Source organism: Corvus kubaryi, unplaced genomic scaffold (genome assembly GCF_017639235.1).
Source record: "Corvus kubaryi isolate FWS band 111438036 unplaced genomic scaffold, C.kubaryi_AGA036_p1.0 37385, whole genome shotgun sequence".
NCBI lineage: Eukaryota > Metazoa > Chordata > Aves > Passeriformes > Corvidae > Corvus > Corvus kubaryi.
This window is the reverse complement of record NW_024581127.1, coordinates 1950968-1969293: the sequence shown is the minus strand read 5'-3', so window position 1 is coordinate 1969293 and position 18326 is coordinate 1950968. Positions and strand designations below refer to the sequence as shown.

Sequence of the window (18326 nt, the reverse complement as noted above, 5' to 3'; positions counted from 1 at the left end):
AGCTTTCAGAGAGCTAAAGTCCCCCGTTTGCTGACAGTATCCCTCCTTGAGTTCTCCACATGAGTACACTGGAGCCCACTGTAATTAGGTTGGAAGTTGTGAACATTATTCCATTTCATTTTGGCAAAAGTATCATTTCCAACGGCCACTGGAGATAACGTAAGCGCCAGCTCCGTTCCCTCATTATCTCCTCACGTAGCACCAACTGGAGGGATCACTCGTGTTAACAGCTTGCTCTCGCGTCTCCTTGAGGCTTGTTTTGTCGCTATCAGCAGCCGGCAGCCAGGGAACACCTCCGCTCAGATAGCTCACCCCCCGGACAGGCAGCCCGGCGCGGCTCCGGGGGAATCGAAACCCCGACGAGCTCAAAGGGCAGGCACAGTCCGGCCGCCGCCACCCGGGCCTGGCTGCGGCGGCTGTCGGGGCAGAGGTTGGGGTCAGAACCCGTGTGCCCACGCCTGCAGGGAATGCTGCCTGGCAGGGGACGCTGCTTGCGGTGCTTTTGGAAACCTCCGTGGCCAGGGAGCCCTCGGGGGCTGCCCTAAGCACTCAGATTCCCCTTTAGCGTCACTGCTGAGGGGAAGGCTGGGGCCGGCCCCCGCCCTGTCCCTTTCTGTCAGCCCCTTGTCGGCAGCAGCCTGTTGGAGCTGAGCAGCCTCCCGCCCCCGGAGCCTGTCCGGGGGGACAGGTGACACGGGAGGGAGCGTCGCCTCGGGGCTCCTGCGGGGCGTTATCGGGCGGGGGGCGACGAGGCAGAGGAGTGATGTACACGGGGGTGTCACCTCAGACCAGCCCCCGAGGGGGGCAGAGGAGGGATATACGTAAGAGTGTCGCCTCAAACCAGCACCCGCGGGGCACAGAGGGGGAATCTACACGTGGGGTGTCACCTCAGACCAACACCTGAGCGGGACAGAGCAGGAAAGCACATGTGGGGTGTCACCTCAGACCCTACTCCTACCCCCAGCGCTCCCGCAGGAAGCGCAACAAGCACCGCCGAGTGCCCTGCGCGTCCCACCCGGCCCACCCGCTCGCGGACTACACATCCCAGCAACCCCGCCGGGGCTCGCCCCTCTCCCGCCCTTCCCACCCCCCCGTCCGCCGCATGGCACCACGGTCCCTGTAGTCTCCGCTGGGTACTCCGATTCCTTCCCCATCCCGGCTTCTGCCGCGGGTAAAACTACCACTCCCGTCCGCCCCTGCGGCACCGCGCGTGCGCCGCCGGCGTGGAAGTGCGCGAGGCCGCGGCGCTGCGGGCACTGAGGCGGCCGAGGGGCGGTGAGAGCGGCGACGGCTTCCGCGTCGGACGGGGGGTGGCGAGCGGCGCTCGGTACCGCACGGGCGGCACCGGCACCGGCGGCGTCTGAGAGGCGGCGGTCGTTGTCCGGCGCGCAGGGAATGCGCCTGTGAGGGCGGCGGAGGAGCGGGTGCGGGTGAAGCCCGGGCGGAGCGATGTCCCAGCCCCAGCAGCCGCCGCCGCCGTCCCCTCAGCAGCAGCCGCAGCCGCCGCCTCCGTCCGCCTCCAAGAAGCGAGACCGGCGCATCTTCTCGGGCACCTGCCCCGATCCCAAATGCCAGGCGCGGCTGTTCTTCCCGGCGCACGGGCCGCAGGGCAGCGGCAGCATCGAGTGCACGGACTGCGGGCGGCGCCACGAGCAGCGGCAGCTGCTGGCCGTGGAGGAGGTGACGGACCCCGACCTGGTGCTGCACAACCTGCTGCGGAATGCGCTGCTGGGCGTCAGCGGCGCCGGCCCGCCCCGCAGGAACACTGAGCTCGTCAAAGTCAATGGCCTCTCCAACTACCACTGCAAGCTCCTGGCCCCCATCCTGGCCCGCTATGGGATGGACAAGCAGACTGGCAAAGCCAAGCTCCTCACGGAGATGAACCAGGGAGACATATTTGACTGCTCCCTCCTGGGCGACCGCGCCTTCCTCATCGAGCCAGAGCACGTCGAAACCATGGGTTATGGGAAGGACCGCTCCGGCAGCCTCATATACCTGCACGACACCCTGGAGGACATCAAGAAGGCCAACAACAGTCAAGAGTGCCTCATTCCTGTTCACGTGGATGGAGATGGCCACTGCCTTGTCCATGCAGTCTCACGAGCCCTTGTTGGCAGGGAACTCTTCTGGCATGCTCTCAGAGAGAATCTCAAGAAGCATTTTGAGGAGAATCTAAGCCACTACAAGGCGCTTTTCCATGACTTTATTGATGCTGCAGAGTGGGAGGATATTATCAATGAATGTGACCCTTTGTTTGTTCCACCAGAAGGTGTGCCAATGGGCCTTAGAAATATTCACATCTTTGGTCTTGCCAATGTGCTTCACCGGCCTATCATCCTGTTAGACTCCTTGAGCGGAATGCGAAGCTCTGGAGATTATTCAGCAACGTTCCTCCCTGGTCTGATACCTCTGGAAAAATGCATGGGAAAAGATGGCATGTTGAACAAGCCGATCTGCATTGCGTGGAGTAGCTCAGGACGTAACCATTATATTCCTCTTGTTGGAATAAAAGGTGCTGCTTTACCTAAGCTGCCTAGGAAGCTACTTCCTAAAGCCTGGGGAGTTCCTCAAGACCTCATCAAAAAGTATATCATGTTAGAGGAGGATGGTGGTTGTATTATTGGAGGAGACAGAAGTTTACAGGATAAGTACTTGATGAGACTTGTTGCTGCGATGGAGGAGGTTTTCATGAGTAAACACGGTATCCACCCCAGTCTTGTAGCTGATGTGCATCAATATTTCTACAGAAGGACTGGTGTAATAGGGGTCCAGCCCGAAGAGGTCACTGCAGCTGCCAAAAAAGCAGTGATGGACAACCGCCTTCACAGGTGCCTCATCTGTGGGGCTCTTTCAGAGCATCACGTTCCACCAGAGTGGCTGGCTCCTGGGGGGAAGCTGTATAACCTGGCAAAAAGTACCCACGGCCAGCTAAGGCCTGACAAAAATTACAGCTTTCCCCTGAACAGTTTGGTGTGTTCTTACAACCCTGTGAAGGATGTGCTGGTACCAGACTATGGCCTGAGTAATTTGACTGTTTGTAACTGGTGCCACGGTAACTTAATGCGTCGTGTCAGAGAAGATGGGTCTGTTTTGTATATTGATGGAGACAGAACTAATACTAGGTCTACAGGTGGCAAATGTGGCTGTGGATTCAAGCACTACTGGGAAGGTAAAGAATATGACAATCTGCCTGAAGCTTTTCCTATAACTCTAGAGTGGGGTGGAAGAGTGGTGAGAGAGACTGTCTACTGGTTCCAGTACGAAAGTGACACCTCTTTGAACAGCAATGTGTATGATGTCGCCATGAAACTTGTTACCAAGCACTTCCCTGGTGAATTTGGTAGTGAGATTCTTGTTCAGAAAGTTGTCAACACAATACTGCATCAAACTGCCAAAAAGAACCCTGATGATTATACCCCTGTAAATATCGATGGTGCTCATGCTCAAAGAGCTGATGATGTACAGCAAGGACAAGAGTTAGAGTCACAACTTCCAACCAAAATAATTTTGACTGGACAGAAGGCTAAAACTTTGCACAAGGAGGAGTTGAATATGAGCAAAGCTGAAAGAACTATTCAGCAGAACATTGTGGACCAGGCTTCCGTAATGCAGAAACGGAAAAGTGAAAAATTGAAACAAGAGCATAAAGGGCAACCCAGGACTGCTTCTCCTGGGGCTGTTCGTGAGGGGCCCTCGTCCGCACCTGCTACACCAACCAAAACCCCGTATTCTCCAACATCCGCAAAAGAAAAGAAAATTCGAATAACCACCAATGATGGGAGGCAGTCAATGCTTACCTTGAAGTGCACTACCACCTTCTTGGAGCTCCAGGAAGGCATAGCGAGAGAATTTAATATTCCCCCATATTTGCAATGTATTCGCTACGGCTTTCCTCCGAAAGAGCTTCTGCCTCCCAAAGAAGGCATGGAGAATGAGCCTGTTCCTTTGCAGCACGGTGACAGGATTGCCATAGAAATCCTGAAGGGCAAGGAGGAAGGCAGGCAGGCTGCCTCAGCGCACTCAGCTCATGCTGTGAAGCACGAAGATGTTGCTGTGACCAGTAAGATCTCATCGAAGGATCTGCAAGAGCAAGTCGACAAGGAGATGTATTCACTCTGTCTTCTGGCAACGCTCATGGGTAAGGCTGACTTTGTGTTATTCTTCAAAATTGTGTTTTTAAGTAGAAGATAACATTTTGCAAACTGCAGTTACATACACATTTCCTTTTTTCTTAAATCATGGTTACTCAGGTTAATTCCCTTATTCCTTTACTAGAAGAACATTTAATATGCTGTCAGTGACTTTTAGAAATGCATGTATGAGGTATATGAGATACTTGTTCTTCCTTTGCTATTAAGTCCTCTTTTAAAAATTGCTGTTTAGAAGTGATTGCATTGCCTCTGCCGTCCTGTCTCTCTCTTTTTCCTGCCTCTCATGAGGCACACATCTGAAGTGTATGTGTGAAAGCTACATAGTCTCTTTTTTCCTACATCTCCCTCAGGTTTCAGGAAATACATTCAGAACAGAGGTGAGAAGGGGATGCTGAGTGTCTGCTCATTGGAAGTTTGAGGAACAAATTCACCTTTGTAGTAGGATGAAGTCCTGATATTTGGCCCCACAGGGAGTTGTCTTGGTTTAAGCAAATCAACTTGACATTTTCTACGTAGGTAATCTGTTAATTTTAAGTGAAGATCTGGTCTTTTTAAAGGGCTGAGAAAAGTATTGTTTCAGAATATAAGCGCAGGAGAAACTGAAAGAATCTAAACATGGATCTGAATTTCAAAGGTTGGACATAGGGTTGCAGAGCTATACTTATAAATTATTAGTCATGTAAATCTGACTGTTAATAATTCAAGACAAAAGGACTTTTCTCAGGTGCCTGTGTTTTTTATTTGCCTTTTTGAACTCAGGAGACTTGGACCCCCATTTGTGTAGTTTGTTCATCAGGTTTCACAGTTACTGCTGCTTTCTGGCAGGAAGTAGAACTGTAATTATCATACATTCAGCTCTACGAACCAGTTGAATAGTCATGTTTACAGGTTTGTTTTTTTTTGTGGTTGCCTTCTCTTTTGCTGGAGGGATTTGGTGTGGCTAAAGCATGTGATGTTTCAGAAACGAAACAATTACGTAATCACAGAGTGGTATGTCAGAAGTTCATCAAGCAGAACTTTGATTCTTTTCCAAGTGTGATTGTTTACTCCTGTGTCTTTTGCAAGATAGTGTGCTGAGTCACTACTCACCTTGTCACACTGACATTTACATCCCAGTTCCAAAGTGCAGGAAAATGTTAGGTTTAAAAGTTGTCTTAATTTTGAGATGAAGCTTAACAGAGTGCTTTCCTGTCTGCAGGACATACTGCTGAAACTATAGTTATTGGCTTCAAAAAACTTTGGCTTGCTTTAAAAATATCTTGGCTACTTCAGCATTAAGGTGTGTCATTATTTTACAGGTGCTTATCCATAAACTGTAAGTTGATCTTGTATGCAAGAATGACTTTTTGTCTTTGCCATCATTACTGTTAGATTCTGCTTTAAGAGCACAGGTTAGAATAGAATTTACCTCACCCTTCTCTGGCTGCGTCCGTCGTGCATTACTAATAGAAGTAAAAGCAGCAGCAAGTGATGAACCAACCAGTTACAAAACCTTGTTCAGCTACTGAATAAGATGCTATTATTATATTATCACTCTTCTGATTGGGTCTTCATTTTCCTTTAAAAATACTTGTGGAAAAAACCTTGTTACTAGACTGTTCACGATTATGATTTTTTCAACAGATTAACAAACTTCCTAAGTCCTTGCACTTTCTTAAGAGTGGCAGTTCCTCAAGGTGGCATATTCAGTCTTTTTGGGACAAGAAGCCTTAGTTTTTCTCAATGACATTTCTGTACTGCTAAAAACTGCTGCAAAAGTCTGAGAGCCAGCTTTGTGACTTTGTTCTGCTAAAAGCATTCCTGTAATACAGTCAGATTAGAATGTGTAGAGGGGCGATGCTGTTGAGATAGCTCACTGGGCCAGACACACTTTTCCCCAGTGCCTATAGTGGAAGTGTGTCTTCAAACATCCATAATTATTGATTCTGTGTGCTTAGAAGATTTTCTTTCCTACAGAATCTCCTGTAGGCTGAAATATTTCTTTCTTATTTCAGCTACTATAATTTGTCTTTTCTGGTTTCAGCTACTTATTAGAATTTTAGATCGTGTTCTTTAATTTTTCTGTATATAATTTAAAAACAAGCCCTGGGAAATTAAATACTGTAATTTCTGGACCACTTAACATATTATGCATGACTTTTTGTAAAGCTTTCTCTTCTTTTTTTTGTTTAGCTCAAAATACAGAATTCTGTAGGGAGATTACTAAAGGAATTGGAATTTTACATTAACATATTTAAAATGTTGTATTTTAAACCAGATTTAATTACACCCATGCAGAGGCACTCTGAATACATGCAAGCCAGATATGAATGTATTTTGCTTGGGTTTTTTTTCGTTGATTAATTCATCCATGCACAAGGAATCAAAAAAGACAAGTTTAAATTAAATGTATTATTTGATACCAGGATTTTCTTGGAATTAAACAGCTTGCTTTGAAGCCAGCTGTAGTTTTCTATAACATGTTTATCAATTGAGTTTTTTATTTGTGTTGCACTTTGGGTGTTCTCTCTGCTCTCTGAAATGACAGTCTTTGGGCTTACAGCAGGTGCAGGCTAACTTGTACCAGCAAACAAGGCATGTTTGTGGGTAGGACAGTCTTGATTTGTTACCATACCTTAATGTTTGGGGGTTGGGGTCTGGTCTGAGGAAGTGTGTACTGGAGTAGGAACAGCGCAGAGAACATAATCTCTTTGATAAATGTAGTGTCTTGAGGGAGTTTTTAATCTAAATGATTATCCAAATTAAGTTGTGACCTATAAACATTTCACTGCCATGGCAAACAAACCAAAACAAACAGTAAAACTCAACTAAAACCAAAAATGTGCAAACCTCAAATGTTGTTTTAGTTGAGTCACACATACTAGTTCTTCTGATCTGGGAAAGTCCAGTTGTAACTGTGGGCTTTTTTGGTCTTCCAGTGGGAGATGTCTATCAAAACAGGATTTTTAGTTTGTATTTCTTTTCGTGGCTGATGCTTTTGTATTGTGAGCCCTGTTCTCCATGCTTTCCTGCATGTAGTCCTTGTTAGTGTTGCATAGAAGGCTATATAAACAGTTATGCTTCCCTTGTGCAAGGCTTGAAAAATCATGCCCTTGGCAAATAGAGAATCTTTCCTTGAAAAGTGTCAGTAATGTCTAAAATTGGGCTTCTCCTAGAAGTCCAGTGGTTGTCTTGTGGAATGAAAGGGAGCCCTTCAAATAATAATCTATTGCTTGATGCAGCAGTAAAGGAGTCCTCAGTATGGAGTCCTGCTGTCTGTGGCTTCTTCAGGCTTCAGTGAACTGACAGCTGTATTGTTACTTCTCAGTGCAGTGGTTATTATTTTGATTCTGGTGGGCAGTGTTTAAACCATCAGGAAAACTTGGAAGAGGCACAGTAGTGATGCTCTGGAGACACTGTGTATGGGGATGTGCATTTCAAACTGTAAATGAGAATAAGGATACAGTTAGCAGTGACAGAAGACTTCCTTCAGTAGATCATGGAATATAAGAAAGAAGAGTAGTTGGTTTGTTACTTGGGTGTTCTTCTTGGAAGTGAAGGCCAAATTTGTGAGCTTGATGTGCAAATGCGATGAGCCTGAGCATATATGATTTGATGGAATGCTTTCAAAATTAATCAGATAGTATAGGTCTCCTGTCTTTAAAACGTCCAAAGACAGAATGTGGTGAATGTGCACTGTACCTTTGTAAAGAGAATGGGGGCTTGAGTAATGCCTGTAGTGGAGAGGTGAGCAACAGTTGCAGGGGAACAGACGAGCAGGGGAGCATACAGAGTCCTGTGCCTTTTGTGCCTGCCAGGGAATGGAAACACAATGCTGGAGAGTGGCTTGAAGGGTTTCCAAGCGTAATGTAGCATGTAATGCTGCTATCATGAGGGTGAAATACTTTCTCACCTGAGGCAGGTGGGACAGGAGAGTAAGTCACAGTTATCTTGTGAGATATACAGTAAAGAAATGCAAGGAGGGATTTAGATGTGCCATATATTCAGTATTTGGAAGCTATTAAAAATAGCTCTTTTATTTTATTTTCCTTATAACAACACGCAAAGACATATTGGTGGGTTATATTTTACAGCCTCACACATTCCAGCTGTCTCTATCCAAGTAGTACATCCAGTTAACTATGGTTGAAGATTTACATTCTCCAATCTTAATAGAAATTTGAGAGATGTGGTTATTGAGATTTCAATCCTACAGAAGGGGGCAATTTCTATATAAAATATCTCTGTATGTTTCCATAATATTTGATGGAAAGTGGGAAAATCAATTTTTTTCTGAAAATGTGTATGCGCAGTAGTTGTTTCTGCATCAGGAGAATGGAATTTATCAGTACTTTCTGTTTGCATTGCTTAGACAGCTACATAGCACATGTCACTTCTCTGGAGCAGGTAAGTGGTTAGCAAAATAAGGAAATGGTATAGGCAAAACGCAGATCTGAACTGATTGAGCAGGTGCTGTTAGGTCACTGATATTCCATCACTGTAACCCAATTTTTCTGTTCCTTATATTCCTTTCCTTATGTAGTCTAGGTTGGTTTTTTTTCACTCTGTGACCTTTAAAGATACCACATTTCAATGCCATTTTTGGCATTGTTGAAAAATGCTGGTTATACAGGACTGCCGGGGCCTCATGGTTGGTATTTTGCTTCCGACTCTCAAGAAAAGCAAGGTACAGACACACCTTCTATGCAGCTGCCTGGATGGATATTTGTGTCTCAGCTGCAGTGTTAAGTCTGGTGTGTGGCAGCTGTGAAATTGAGCTCTGATTTTTGAGAAGGTGTAGGGAATTCAAGTTTTAATGAGCAAGGATATGTGCTTGAATTTTGGAAGCGTGTTAATAATTTCCTAGTTTAATGTTGAAAGCAGAGATAGGAAGGGAATGGAGACTGATTTTTAGGGCCTGGCAAAGAACCAGAAGCTGCACTTTGGATCAAATCAAATTTGGGAACCTTTGTATTAGAACATGTAGGATATTTGACTGCAGATAGTGGTCTATTTTTCTGAAAGTCTCTCAATGTCCCGGGCTCCTGTTCTGTGCATTTGCAATAAAAATTCAAATTCTTTATTGCATAGAGGAGAGCGAGGACTCAGCTTTTGATTTAAGGAGTTACATTTTCAGCCATTGTCTATAATATGAAAATAAAACTGTTAAATTTTAATGATTGTGTTTCATTTTTCCAGGAGAAGATGTTTGGTCTTACGCGAAGGGGCTTCCTCAGTTGTTTCAGCAGGGTGGAGTATTCTACAGCATAATGAAGAAAACAACAGGTATTTTTTGGGTTTTGTTTTTATTCCTTCTTTCCTCTGTTTTCAAATCCTGAAAATTGTAAATTGGTATTGAGTCACTTGTAAGCATAAATATTTTTTTTAAATTCTATTACTATGGTAAATTTTCATTCCGAAAAGATCAGAGAACTCCTAATGCTCCCTCAGACAGACTAAGACTAGGGAATCTGACTAAAGATGCTTCATTGGACTTAAACCTCTTTATTTTCTAAAATTTCCACTCCCTGAATTGTACAAACAACTATTTTTTTTTTTTTTAAAACAGTATGACCAAAAAAAGTCAACTGATTTTTTGTTTTTCTAATTTTTTTCTCCTGTAAAGATCAAACAACAAGAAAATCATAGGACCTACTCCTGTTATACTTTAAAACGCTTACTGGATAAAGAGTTTTATCTTTCTCATGTTCTTCTTAGTAGATGTTTTATACAGGGTACTGTATGTTTTAAATTTAAATGGTTGATTAAATTTGTTTTTCATATTCCTAAGATTATTGTTCAAAAGCAAAGCTATCCATCCTGTTCTGGTGTTGCTGAGTCTTGGGCTCTGTGCAAAATAACCAAGCAAGCAGAGTTTATTTGATTTTTAGGTGGCTTTATAAATGCTGCCTACAAAGAATAGCAACTGTTTCTTTAGAGAAGAAAGTACTAAAGGAATTATTTTCTCTCAAAGAAATTCTCTCAAAAATTTCTCTCTTATTTTCTTGATGAAATCTTTGCATTCACAGTTTAGCTCTTGTGCTTTCAGGTACTATAATGGTTCCTTTGCTGCTTTCTTGCTGTTCGATTTTTTTCTTAGGCGGTTTTATCAGCCTTAACTTTATCTTACTTATTTCTGGAAATTAATTAAAATGTGTGGTATACTCAATGCCCATTATCTCTCACTGAATTATTAGCCTGGATAATAGAGTTAGCATGCAAGTGTCTTATAGCAGATCTGTTTCCTTTTAGTTTTCCTTCTTTTACTATGCTTGTACAGTAAAGACTGGTGTATTGTTTGTGGAAAGTGAATTGGCTTAAACAGTGCCTGATGGAATGGGCATTTTTGACCAATTAATGGCTAGCCAGACTTGAAAGCCTGAAATGAATCCAACGAATTTTAACTCAACTCATAGAAAACGTCTGACTTAAAAGCCATTTTTCCCAGCTGACTGTCCCAAGAAATAATGCTGTGGGAGACGATAGTGTAAAATGCCTGCATGCAAAGAAGTGCAATAATTTCAAATACAGACTATCTGGGTAGGTACAATTCATATTTCAGCATTAGCACACTTTTGCAATTCCAGTGTGCAACAATCTGACTCATCTTTCCACTTTAAGAAGCTCCTTATCTATTTGTAATTTGTAATCTTCTAATGTAATAATGCAGCTATCATACTGGACCTTTGGAACAAAGCTGTCTGTGAAGTGTAGGTACTGTTAATCAGTTGAAGTTTGATTTAATAGATCTTGTTTAAGATCTTACTTTGAGATTTCGGGATTGCAGTTTCTGAGGCAGTTTTGGTCGGTCATAGGAATTGTTACAGTTCCCTCTTTTGCAAATGAAAATTGAGCTGCTAAATTATGTACTTAAAAGATGTTCTTCAGGCTAAGTTAGACAGGTAGCTGTTTGAGGTTAAATTTTGTTCTGCATTTTGGCTGTTTGGTTATTGGCTCCCATGGATATGTAAATAAAGGAGCTATGTGTCTGAAGCTCTCAGAATAAAATCTTATTTGTAGGTTCTCTGCAATTGTGCATGTGTAAATCAGAAGCTGTGGAGGATGAGAGAGACTGGTCAGTCAGTTCATTAGTATGAAAACAGTTAATTCTCAAATTATTGAATGACCTTTTTCATCGATTCCCAGAATACTCATTTTGAAAACATAGTATTTGACAACACAGAAATAGAATTTGCTTGTTGTGATTCTTCCCTTCTGAATAATTTCTGGTGGTTTTCTTCATAAATTTTGAGAATCAGAGGAAAAATCCCAACAATTTACCTGTTCCTGGCACCTTTTAAACAGTGTTGTTTTCATTGTTGCTCTCCATGCACAGGTGATGGAACTAAAGTGAAGAGAATGACTGCAGCAAAGTTTTCATCTGCAGATAGCTTTTAACTCACAGAAAGCCACCATCACTGAAGTGATACCTTACTGCTTTTACCACAGCCTGCATGGGACAGAATTGAAAGAGTTATTTTGTGTTTTATGGTGATAAACTGTAAGAAATGAATGTCAATTTTTGACACACAGAAGCTTCAGAACTTAAAATGATCTAGTGAACTCTCAGTTTTAACAGATTGGTCAAACTGTAAGTGGGACAATTAAACAAACAGCAGATAAAAAATATTATGCATTATGTTTGTTTTGTAAAGGTTAATAGTTATAATCTCCAGGTCTACTAAATACAGTAAGCTTGAAACACTTCAGTTAATCTAGCAACATTTCCTCTCCAAAAAGAAGACTAAATAGCAAATTTAAAGTTCCTCAGGCTTAGCAGCAGTCATGCAACCTGAAATCCTACTACAGTTCTAAGTAGTATGGAAGGAGTCTTAAATAGTATTTCTCCAGACAGTGTTTTGAAATGTGCTTCTTGTCAGTTTTCTGGTTTTGGTTTTTGATGGTTTGGTTTTGTGTGGTTTTGGGAGGTGTGGGTTGGTGGTAGTGATGGGGTTTGGTTTGTTTTACATTACTGCAAGGATAGAACGGCAAGTTGTAGTGGTGTGGTTGTTTTATCCTGTAATAGTACAGAACTGTCTCTTCAGAGTCATAATAGAAGGCAGCAGCATCTTTGCAGTGTACTGTAGTTGCTATTGTATGGCATAAAAGCCTAAGCTTTTTCTTCCACAGTAGTAACTTTCAGTGTTTGATTTTACATACTTGATTCAGTAAATTTAAATACAGTAATTACTGTGTGTTCAGAGCATGCCTTAAAATATGTTAGCACTTTGAATAACTTTTCCTATCTTTATAGGTTTGGCTGATGGCAAGCACTGCACTTTCCCACATCTGCCTGGTAAAAACTTTGTGTACAATGCAGCAGAAGACAGATTAGAGCTGTGTGTGGATGCTGCTGGGCACTTCCCGATCGGTCCTGATGTTGAAGAGCTGGTTAAAGAGGCCTTAAGTCAAGTGCGAGCAGAAGCTACTTCAAGAAGCAGGGAAGCAAGTCCTTCACATGGAATGCTGAAGCTGGGTAGTGGTGGAGTAGTGAAAAAGAAATCTGAACAACTACATAACATAACTGCATTTCAAGGAAAGGGTCATTCCCTAGGAACTGCATCTAGTAGTCAACAACACGATCAAAGAGCCAGGGAAACACCACTTTTAAGAAAGCATAGCACAGAAACGGACTTCAGTCCTTCTGCTAAAATTGAGCCTTCTGTATTCACAGCTGCTTCTGGTAACAGTGAGCTTATTCGAATTGCTCCAGGAGTTGTGACAATGAGAGACAGCAGGCAGCTTGACCCCACTTTGATTGAGGCACAGAGAAAAAAGTTGCAGGAAATGGTCTCTTCTATTCAGGCTTCAATGGATAGACATTTGCGGGATCAGAATACAGAGCAGTCAGCATCAGTTGATGTATCTCAAAGAAAAGTAGAGGCAGTGAGTTCAACTGCTAAAACTGGGAGCTTTCAGGCTGCCTTACCTGAATCGTTTTCTGCACCAGGTGGTACTGAACTCTTGAATACTGAATCAACTGATGGTAACATGGTAAATTCTGTGGGAACAACATTCCCTGCAAGGTCTAAAGCACAAAAGGGAAATTCCGTTGAGGAGCTTGAGGAGATGGATAGTCAAGATGCAGGAATCACTAATGCAACTGAGCCAATGGATCACTCTTGATAGGTTACAATCTAATAAGGGTAGAAGAAATTACTGTTCAAATGTAATGTTTATTGGCTGGGCCACACAAAGTGATTAGTTATTAAATCTTGTATGTATGTCAAAGATTATATCATCTTATTCAGTGCATGATAAGCGTGTGATTGGCAATAGCTTTCAATATTACCATACTGCTGCCCAGGCTGGCTCTGTTACCTGTAAACTAGTTATTAGGAAATGCACTGAGATGAATATCTGCTGTACATGTGGGTTCTTGAAAATTCTTTGTAATTTTTAATTTCTTTAAAGTCTTAAAATTTAAGCCTGTGCAAGGTTCTTACCATGCTAGCATAAGGTTACTGGAAGGGCTAGAACAGGCAAAACTAGAAACATGGCAAAGTTAATTCTGTCCCAGGTACTTAATTCCAATAAAAAATACACTATAAGCATAAAATAGACATAAATTTCAAAAAGTAACTGAAACTAAACTTCTGCTCAATTTGATAATGCAGCATATTCAGTACCTTAATTACATTGTGCTGGCACTTCTCCAGTGTAATAACTTTTTCATTCATATCCTCATCTCAGAAATCTTGGAATAAGTGTAACTTTAGTAAACTAAAGTCTAAGTTCTCCTATTGTCAGTTAGGAAGCAAGTTAGAAAAAAGACCACATAGCATATGATGATATATTGAATGTGGTGTGGTTATGAATGGCTGGCTGAGCCAACACAACCACTTCTGGTGCTCTTTTGGTAGCATGTCTTTATTTCCTCCCAGATACCAAACTGGTCAGGTGGTTGTGCAACTTTTGAGACAATTATGGGAGAGAAGTTGGCAATTGCAAGTAAGAACAAATGTTCAATGGCAAATCCATTTCTTTTAGAAGACTTAGTTGCTAGCATTGGTTAGAAATGGCAAAAATGAAATAACAGCTGTCCTCTTAAAAGCAAATTAACAATTTATTGGAAGGAAATGACTCTCTAACACACATTATCCTAAAGTGTTTGGTGATAATTGAACTTTTAGAAGCTCACTGTTTACTCTGTGGGAACAAGGAATACATGCTGTTTCAGTGTCTATAAAGACTACCCACCTCTCTCAGCCTCACTTCAGTTTGTGATGCAGATTTCTCTGCATCAGTGATAATAGAGCTGGTATCCACTTAAGTAGTGTGTTCATCAGACAGACCTGTAGTGCTAGTTTTTAAAAAGCAGCCATTGTGCTTGCTCCCTAAGGATGGAATGTGTTTCTGATACTGCACTTTGCTTCCTATCTTCATAGTCATTTAAATGCACTATTGTTGCTTCTTCTCATGGTAAAATAACATTGAATGGATGAAAAGATGTTAGTACAACTTCAAAGGAATTAAGAGCATTTAAATACTGAAGTCTGTGTTTGTGCACATGTAGGTTTTTACCAGTTCACAAATGTGGTTTGTGTTGTATATGTTTGTATTCAGAAAAGTCTCCTCACTTTTTACATTTCTAATCACTTAAACAGTTCTAAGCATTAGTATGATAAAATGTCCCATGAGGAAGGATTTATTTTTGTATGTAGAACTGAAATGAAGCAAGTCTCTTAAAGAATAGCCCTTCTCTCTTGTTAATGAAAAATGCCTCTGTTGGTTAACTTTTTATGTGGATGGTACAAATATTTTATTATTTCGTACACTACTTAGAGGTAAAATATAAATATCACATTTTCACAGATAAACGAAAAATGTAAAGATCTCAAATTGCTATCTGGTAAGTTTAGCAATTTGGAAACTTGGAATGTATGAAGTAATTGGCTTGCCAGAACTGACCTTGCTGATGCACTGATTAACTGGCAGGGCTTATTCAATGAGAAACAGGATGCACATGCAGCAGCTGGAAGCCTGCCATGACTTCTGAAAACATTTAGTCTCCCATGAATCAGTCTAGCTGGCTGAAGGCTACATCTATATAGAAAATGTTGAGTAGAGGCTTGTGCTTTGTCACAGTGTTAGAAAAGTTATAGCAATGACTTGTTCCTGAGAAAGAGTTTAAATTGGGAGAGGCTGAGGGGGAAGAATCTCCTGGATCTCTTGCATTTTAGACCAGGTAACCACTGCTTTGACAGTTTTAACCTTTTCTTTATTAAAAAAAGTCTTCCTTGGCTGGAAAAATGATGAGCAAGCAGTGTATATGAGAGAATTTCAAGTTTGAAATAAATGAAAATATTTATTGCACATCATTCTTATTTCAAGGAAAAATGCTTACTTTTTTCATGCCTTTCTGGTAAGACTGCAGAAGCTTGTGTGCCTTTTACTGTGTAAAGGGGAAGGCTTGGTTTAGTTTTGACATACTTCCCATTTCAGCAGTAATTTGACATTTTCCTTCTGATCTAAATAGACATAGAAACAGATAATAGCTCTGTTTGACTCACCATTAGTGTCATTTCGGGCCCACTCAAGTCGTGTAGATCAGAACCCTCCAGTTCCTAAAAGAAGATGGTCTCAAAGGACTGGTAAAATGGTGTCAATCACAAGATCCACTGGTGTGAATTCTGGAAGGCAGGATTGTGCATATTTCTTTGCAGTGTTCTTATCTCACGTGGCTTTTTCATGCATTTAATATCAGTGGTTTTGAGAAAGACAGCTTTTGATACTCTCAAGTGAAGCTAAACTCATCTATGTGCCAGTGAGATGTGTGACTGTGCAGGAGAAGTGAAATAAAGAACTCTGAAGTGTAAGTTGGAACAGATGTTTCATTTGGTTGCTGCCAGTGGGTGCAAATGTGAGTTGAGACAAATCTGTGTGCCTGTCTAAGGAGCACCAGTGTGCTTGTTAGAATTCCCTGTTAGAGTCAGGAAAATGCTGATGGGGTACAAGGGCAGGGAAGACTTTGGCTCGTTGTGGATGAGAAGATGTGTCAGTAGGACTTCTCAAATGTCAAGAAAGATGCCCTTTGCTCAAAAAATAAAAGCAAGCAAGCCAAATTCTTTCCACCAAATTGCCTGTGGAAAGAGGTTTCGGTTTTGAGTACCCACTTTGATTACTTTCTTGTCTGAAGGCCAACCATCTTCTACACTATGTCTCATGGCAAAGAAGACACATTATTAGAAAATCCTAAATGTTGCTATGGCTTAGTATGTATAACCTGAAGAGAAGATGATTACTGAAAATACAGGCCTAGTACAAAAATAAAAAGGGGAATGAACTAGATTGCTGATGAGCATGTGGGAAACCTTGGGAGAACAGATCAGTTTTCCAGGGAAATGCAAGACTTCTACTACTTCAAATGGCTGGGTGCTTAGTAAGGTTGACTTTTTGATGGTGCTGTTTCTCTCTGAATTGTTTGCATTTCAGGAAGGGAAATAAATAGCAGATTTTCAAATGAAATCAAAAGAAATGTATTTGGGATGTCTTCCCTGTTGTAGTCACAAAACGACTGTGTGCATTTTTGGCTTTGTGAATCTCATATAGTTTACTAGTCTTGTGCTGGCTACAAAATACCAAGCTAAACGTTGCCTCTGATGGAGTGCTCTAGCAGTGTCACAGAGGCACAGTGCCACAGGGCTGTGTGCTAACAACTCTGCAAGGCCAAAAGACTTGATTCATAAAGTAGAATCTGTTGTCACTGTCACAAGGTTAGTGGAGTTGCACGCTACTTTTTCAATGCGCTGAAAATGCCAGGTATACAAAACTCATGATCACAGTTGGGAGGGTGATTCTTGGTATGAGTAGTATGGAAAATGAATGATTTAAGAAGATGCCACTGTTATCTCTACATTTGTTTGGCTCCTATATTTAAATATCAGAATCTACATGCTTTTGTAAAATAATAATAATAGTAATATGAAGTTAATCCTTTTGTTAAAAAAAGCCATAACAGAGAGTGGTTTCTTTGTTTTGCTTGTGGATATCAGTTTAGCTTCATGAAGAAGTTGCTTAAGATCTTTAGAATGCAGGATTCCCTCTGAGCCCTTATGCCTGTGGTTGAGCAATAAAAGGTTGAAACAAGAGTGGTATTTTCAGAATTATTTTACGTTTGATGAGGATTATTGCCAAGAAATGAAGGAGTGCACTTTTAGGAGGGAATGCTATTTAAAAAATGTATAAATAGGAATTAAAATAGTGTATATATTTAGAAAAAAATCTTTTTAAAAAGTAAGTGCTTTACATGTTGAATTAAAAACAAATTAGCATAGAAACTATACCATCTTCACAGTACTGGCTGTTATCCAGCAAGGTTTGGTTTGTTTTATTTGTGATTGCTGTACTAATTATATTTGATTTTTTTATCTGTAATGTAACAATAGTGTATTATAACAGTATATAGTGTACTATACTACACTTCACTGTACAGTATTTGGAATTTTCTTTGATTGCTATATTAAAACTGTAAGTTAAAACATCTGCATTGGTCTTATAAGGTGCAACTTTTATCTAGCCTTTCACACATTAGCTTGTTTATTTAATACAAAATAAGTCAGTTGAAAATACATTAATTTCTGCATTTTGCATATAGATTGCATTATACTTGTGTACATGAATACTAGTACAAAAGTTGAAAAACTGATATAACTCTTCGGGAAGTAAAATGTGATGTCATCCATTTTCCTTTAGTAATGCTTATTTTAAAAAATAACATTTTTGAAAGAAAAGGTCCTTAAGGAAAAAGTTAAAATTTTGACCTCATACCTGTTCTAAATATTTCATTGAATGTATAGGACCTTTGAGAGATTTCTAAACCATATATGTTTCATATATTTGAGACCAAAATTCATGACCTGAGTCTTTTTTTCAAAGTTATCACCAAGAAGATGTAGAAGAATGCTGACCGAGTCAGCATTTAAGATACCTTGCAATCCGTGATCTGAAACATTGGTCAAAATGTATTTCAAAGCAAAATTTTAATGTGTGCATGTAATATTGAAGTATGAATAGTATGATTTGGAAGAACAAGGCTTTTGAAAATTTGGTAATACTCAAAGATGAACATATTGGCAACTATTTAAATTATCTCTATGCTTTTCTCGCCAGTTACATATGGTACTTTGTTTCACAAATTGGCCTGAATCAAAACTTCTGAGCCTAGAAAGAAGCCATAAAACTGATCTGCAAAAC

At 41.2% G+C, this 18326-nt stretch overlaps 1 protein-coding gene across 1 annotated transcript; it reads left to right on the top strand.

Annotated features, from left to right (window-relative positions):
• The first annotated feature begins 1248 nt into the window (after positions 1-1248).
• VCPIP1 (valosin containing protein interacting protein 1) lies at positions 1249-17615 on the top strand. Its single transcript, XM_042035887.1, has 3 exons — positions 1249-4138; positions 9330-9416; positions 12385-17615. Exons 1-3 carry the CDS (start codon positions 1450-1452, stop codon positions 13254-13256), a joined length of 3648 nt encoding a protein of 1215 aa, XP_041891821.1. The 5' UTR covers positions 1249-1449; the 3' UTR covers positions 13257-17615.
• The last annotated feature ends 711 nt before the right edge of the window (positions 17616-18326 follow it).

Bases quoted from the DNA above. Each gene is read 5' to 3' on its own strand.
- VCPIP1 (XM_042035887.1), top strand. From the start codon at position 1,450: ATGTCCCAGCCCCAGCAGCCGCCGCCGCCGTCCCCTCAGCAGCAGCCG. The intron at 4,139-9,329 runs GTAAGGCTGACT...TCATTTTTCCAG, and splicing joins TCTTCTGGCAACGCTCATGG to GAGAAGATGTTTGGTCTTAC. The intron at 9,417-12,384 runs GTATTTTTTGGG...CTATCTTTATAG, and splicing joins CATAATGAAGAAAACAACAG to GTTTGGCTGATGGCAAGCAC.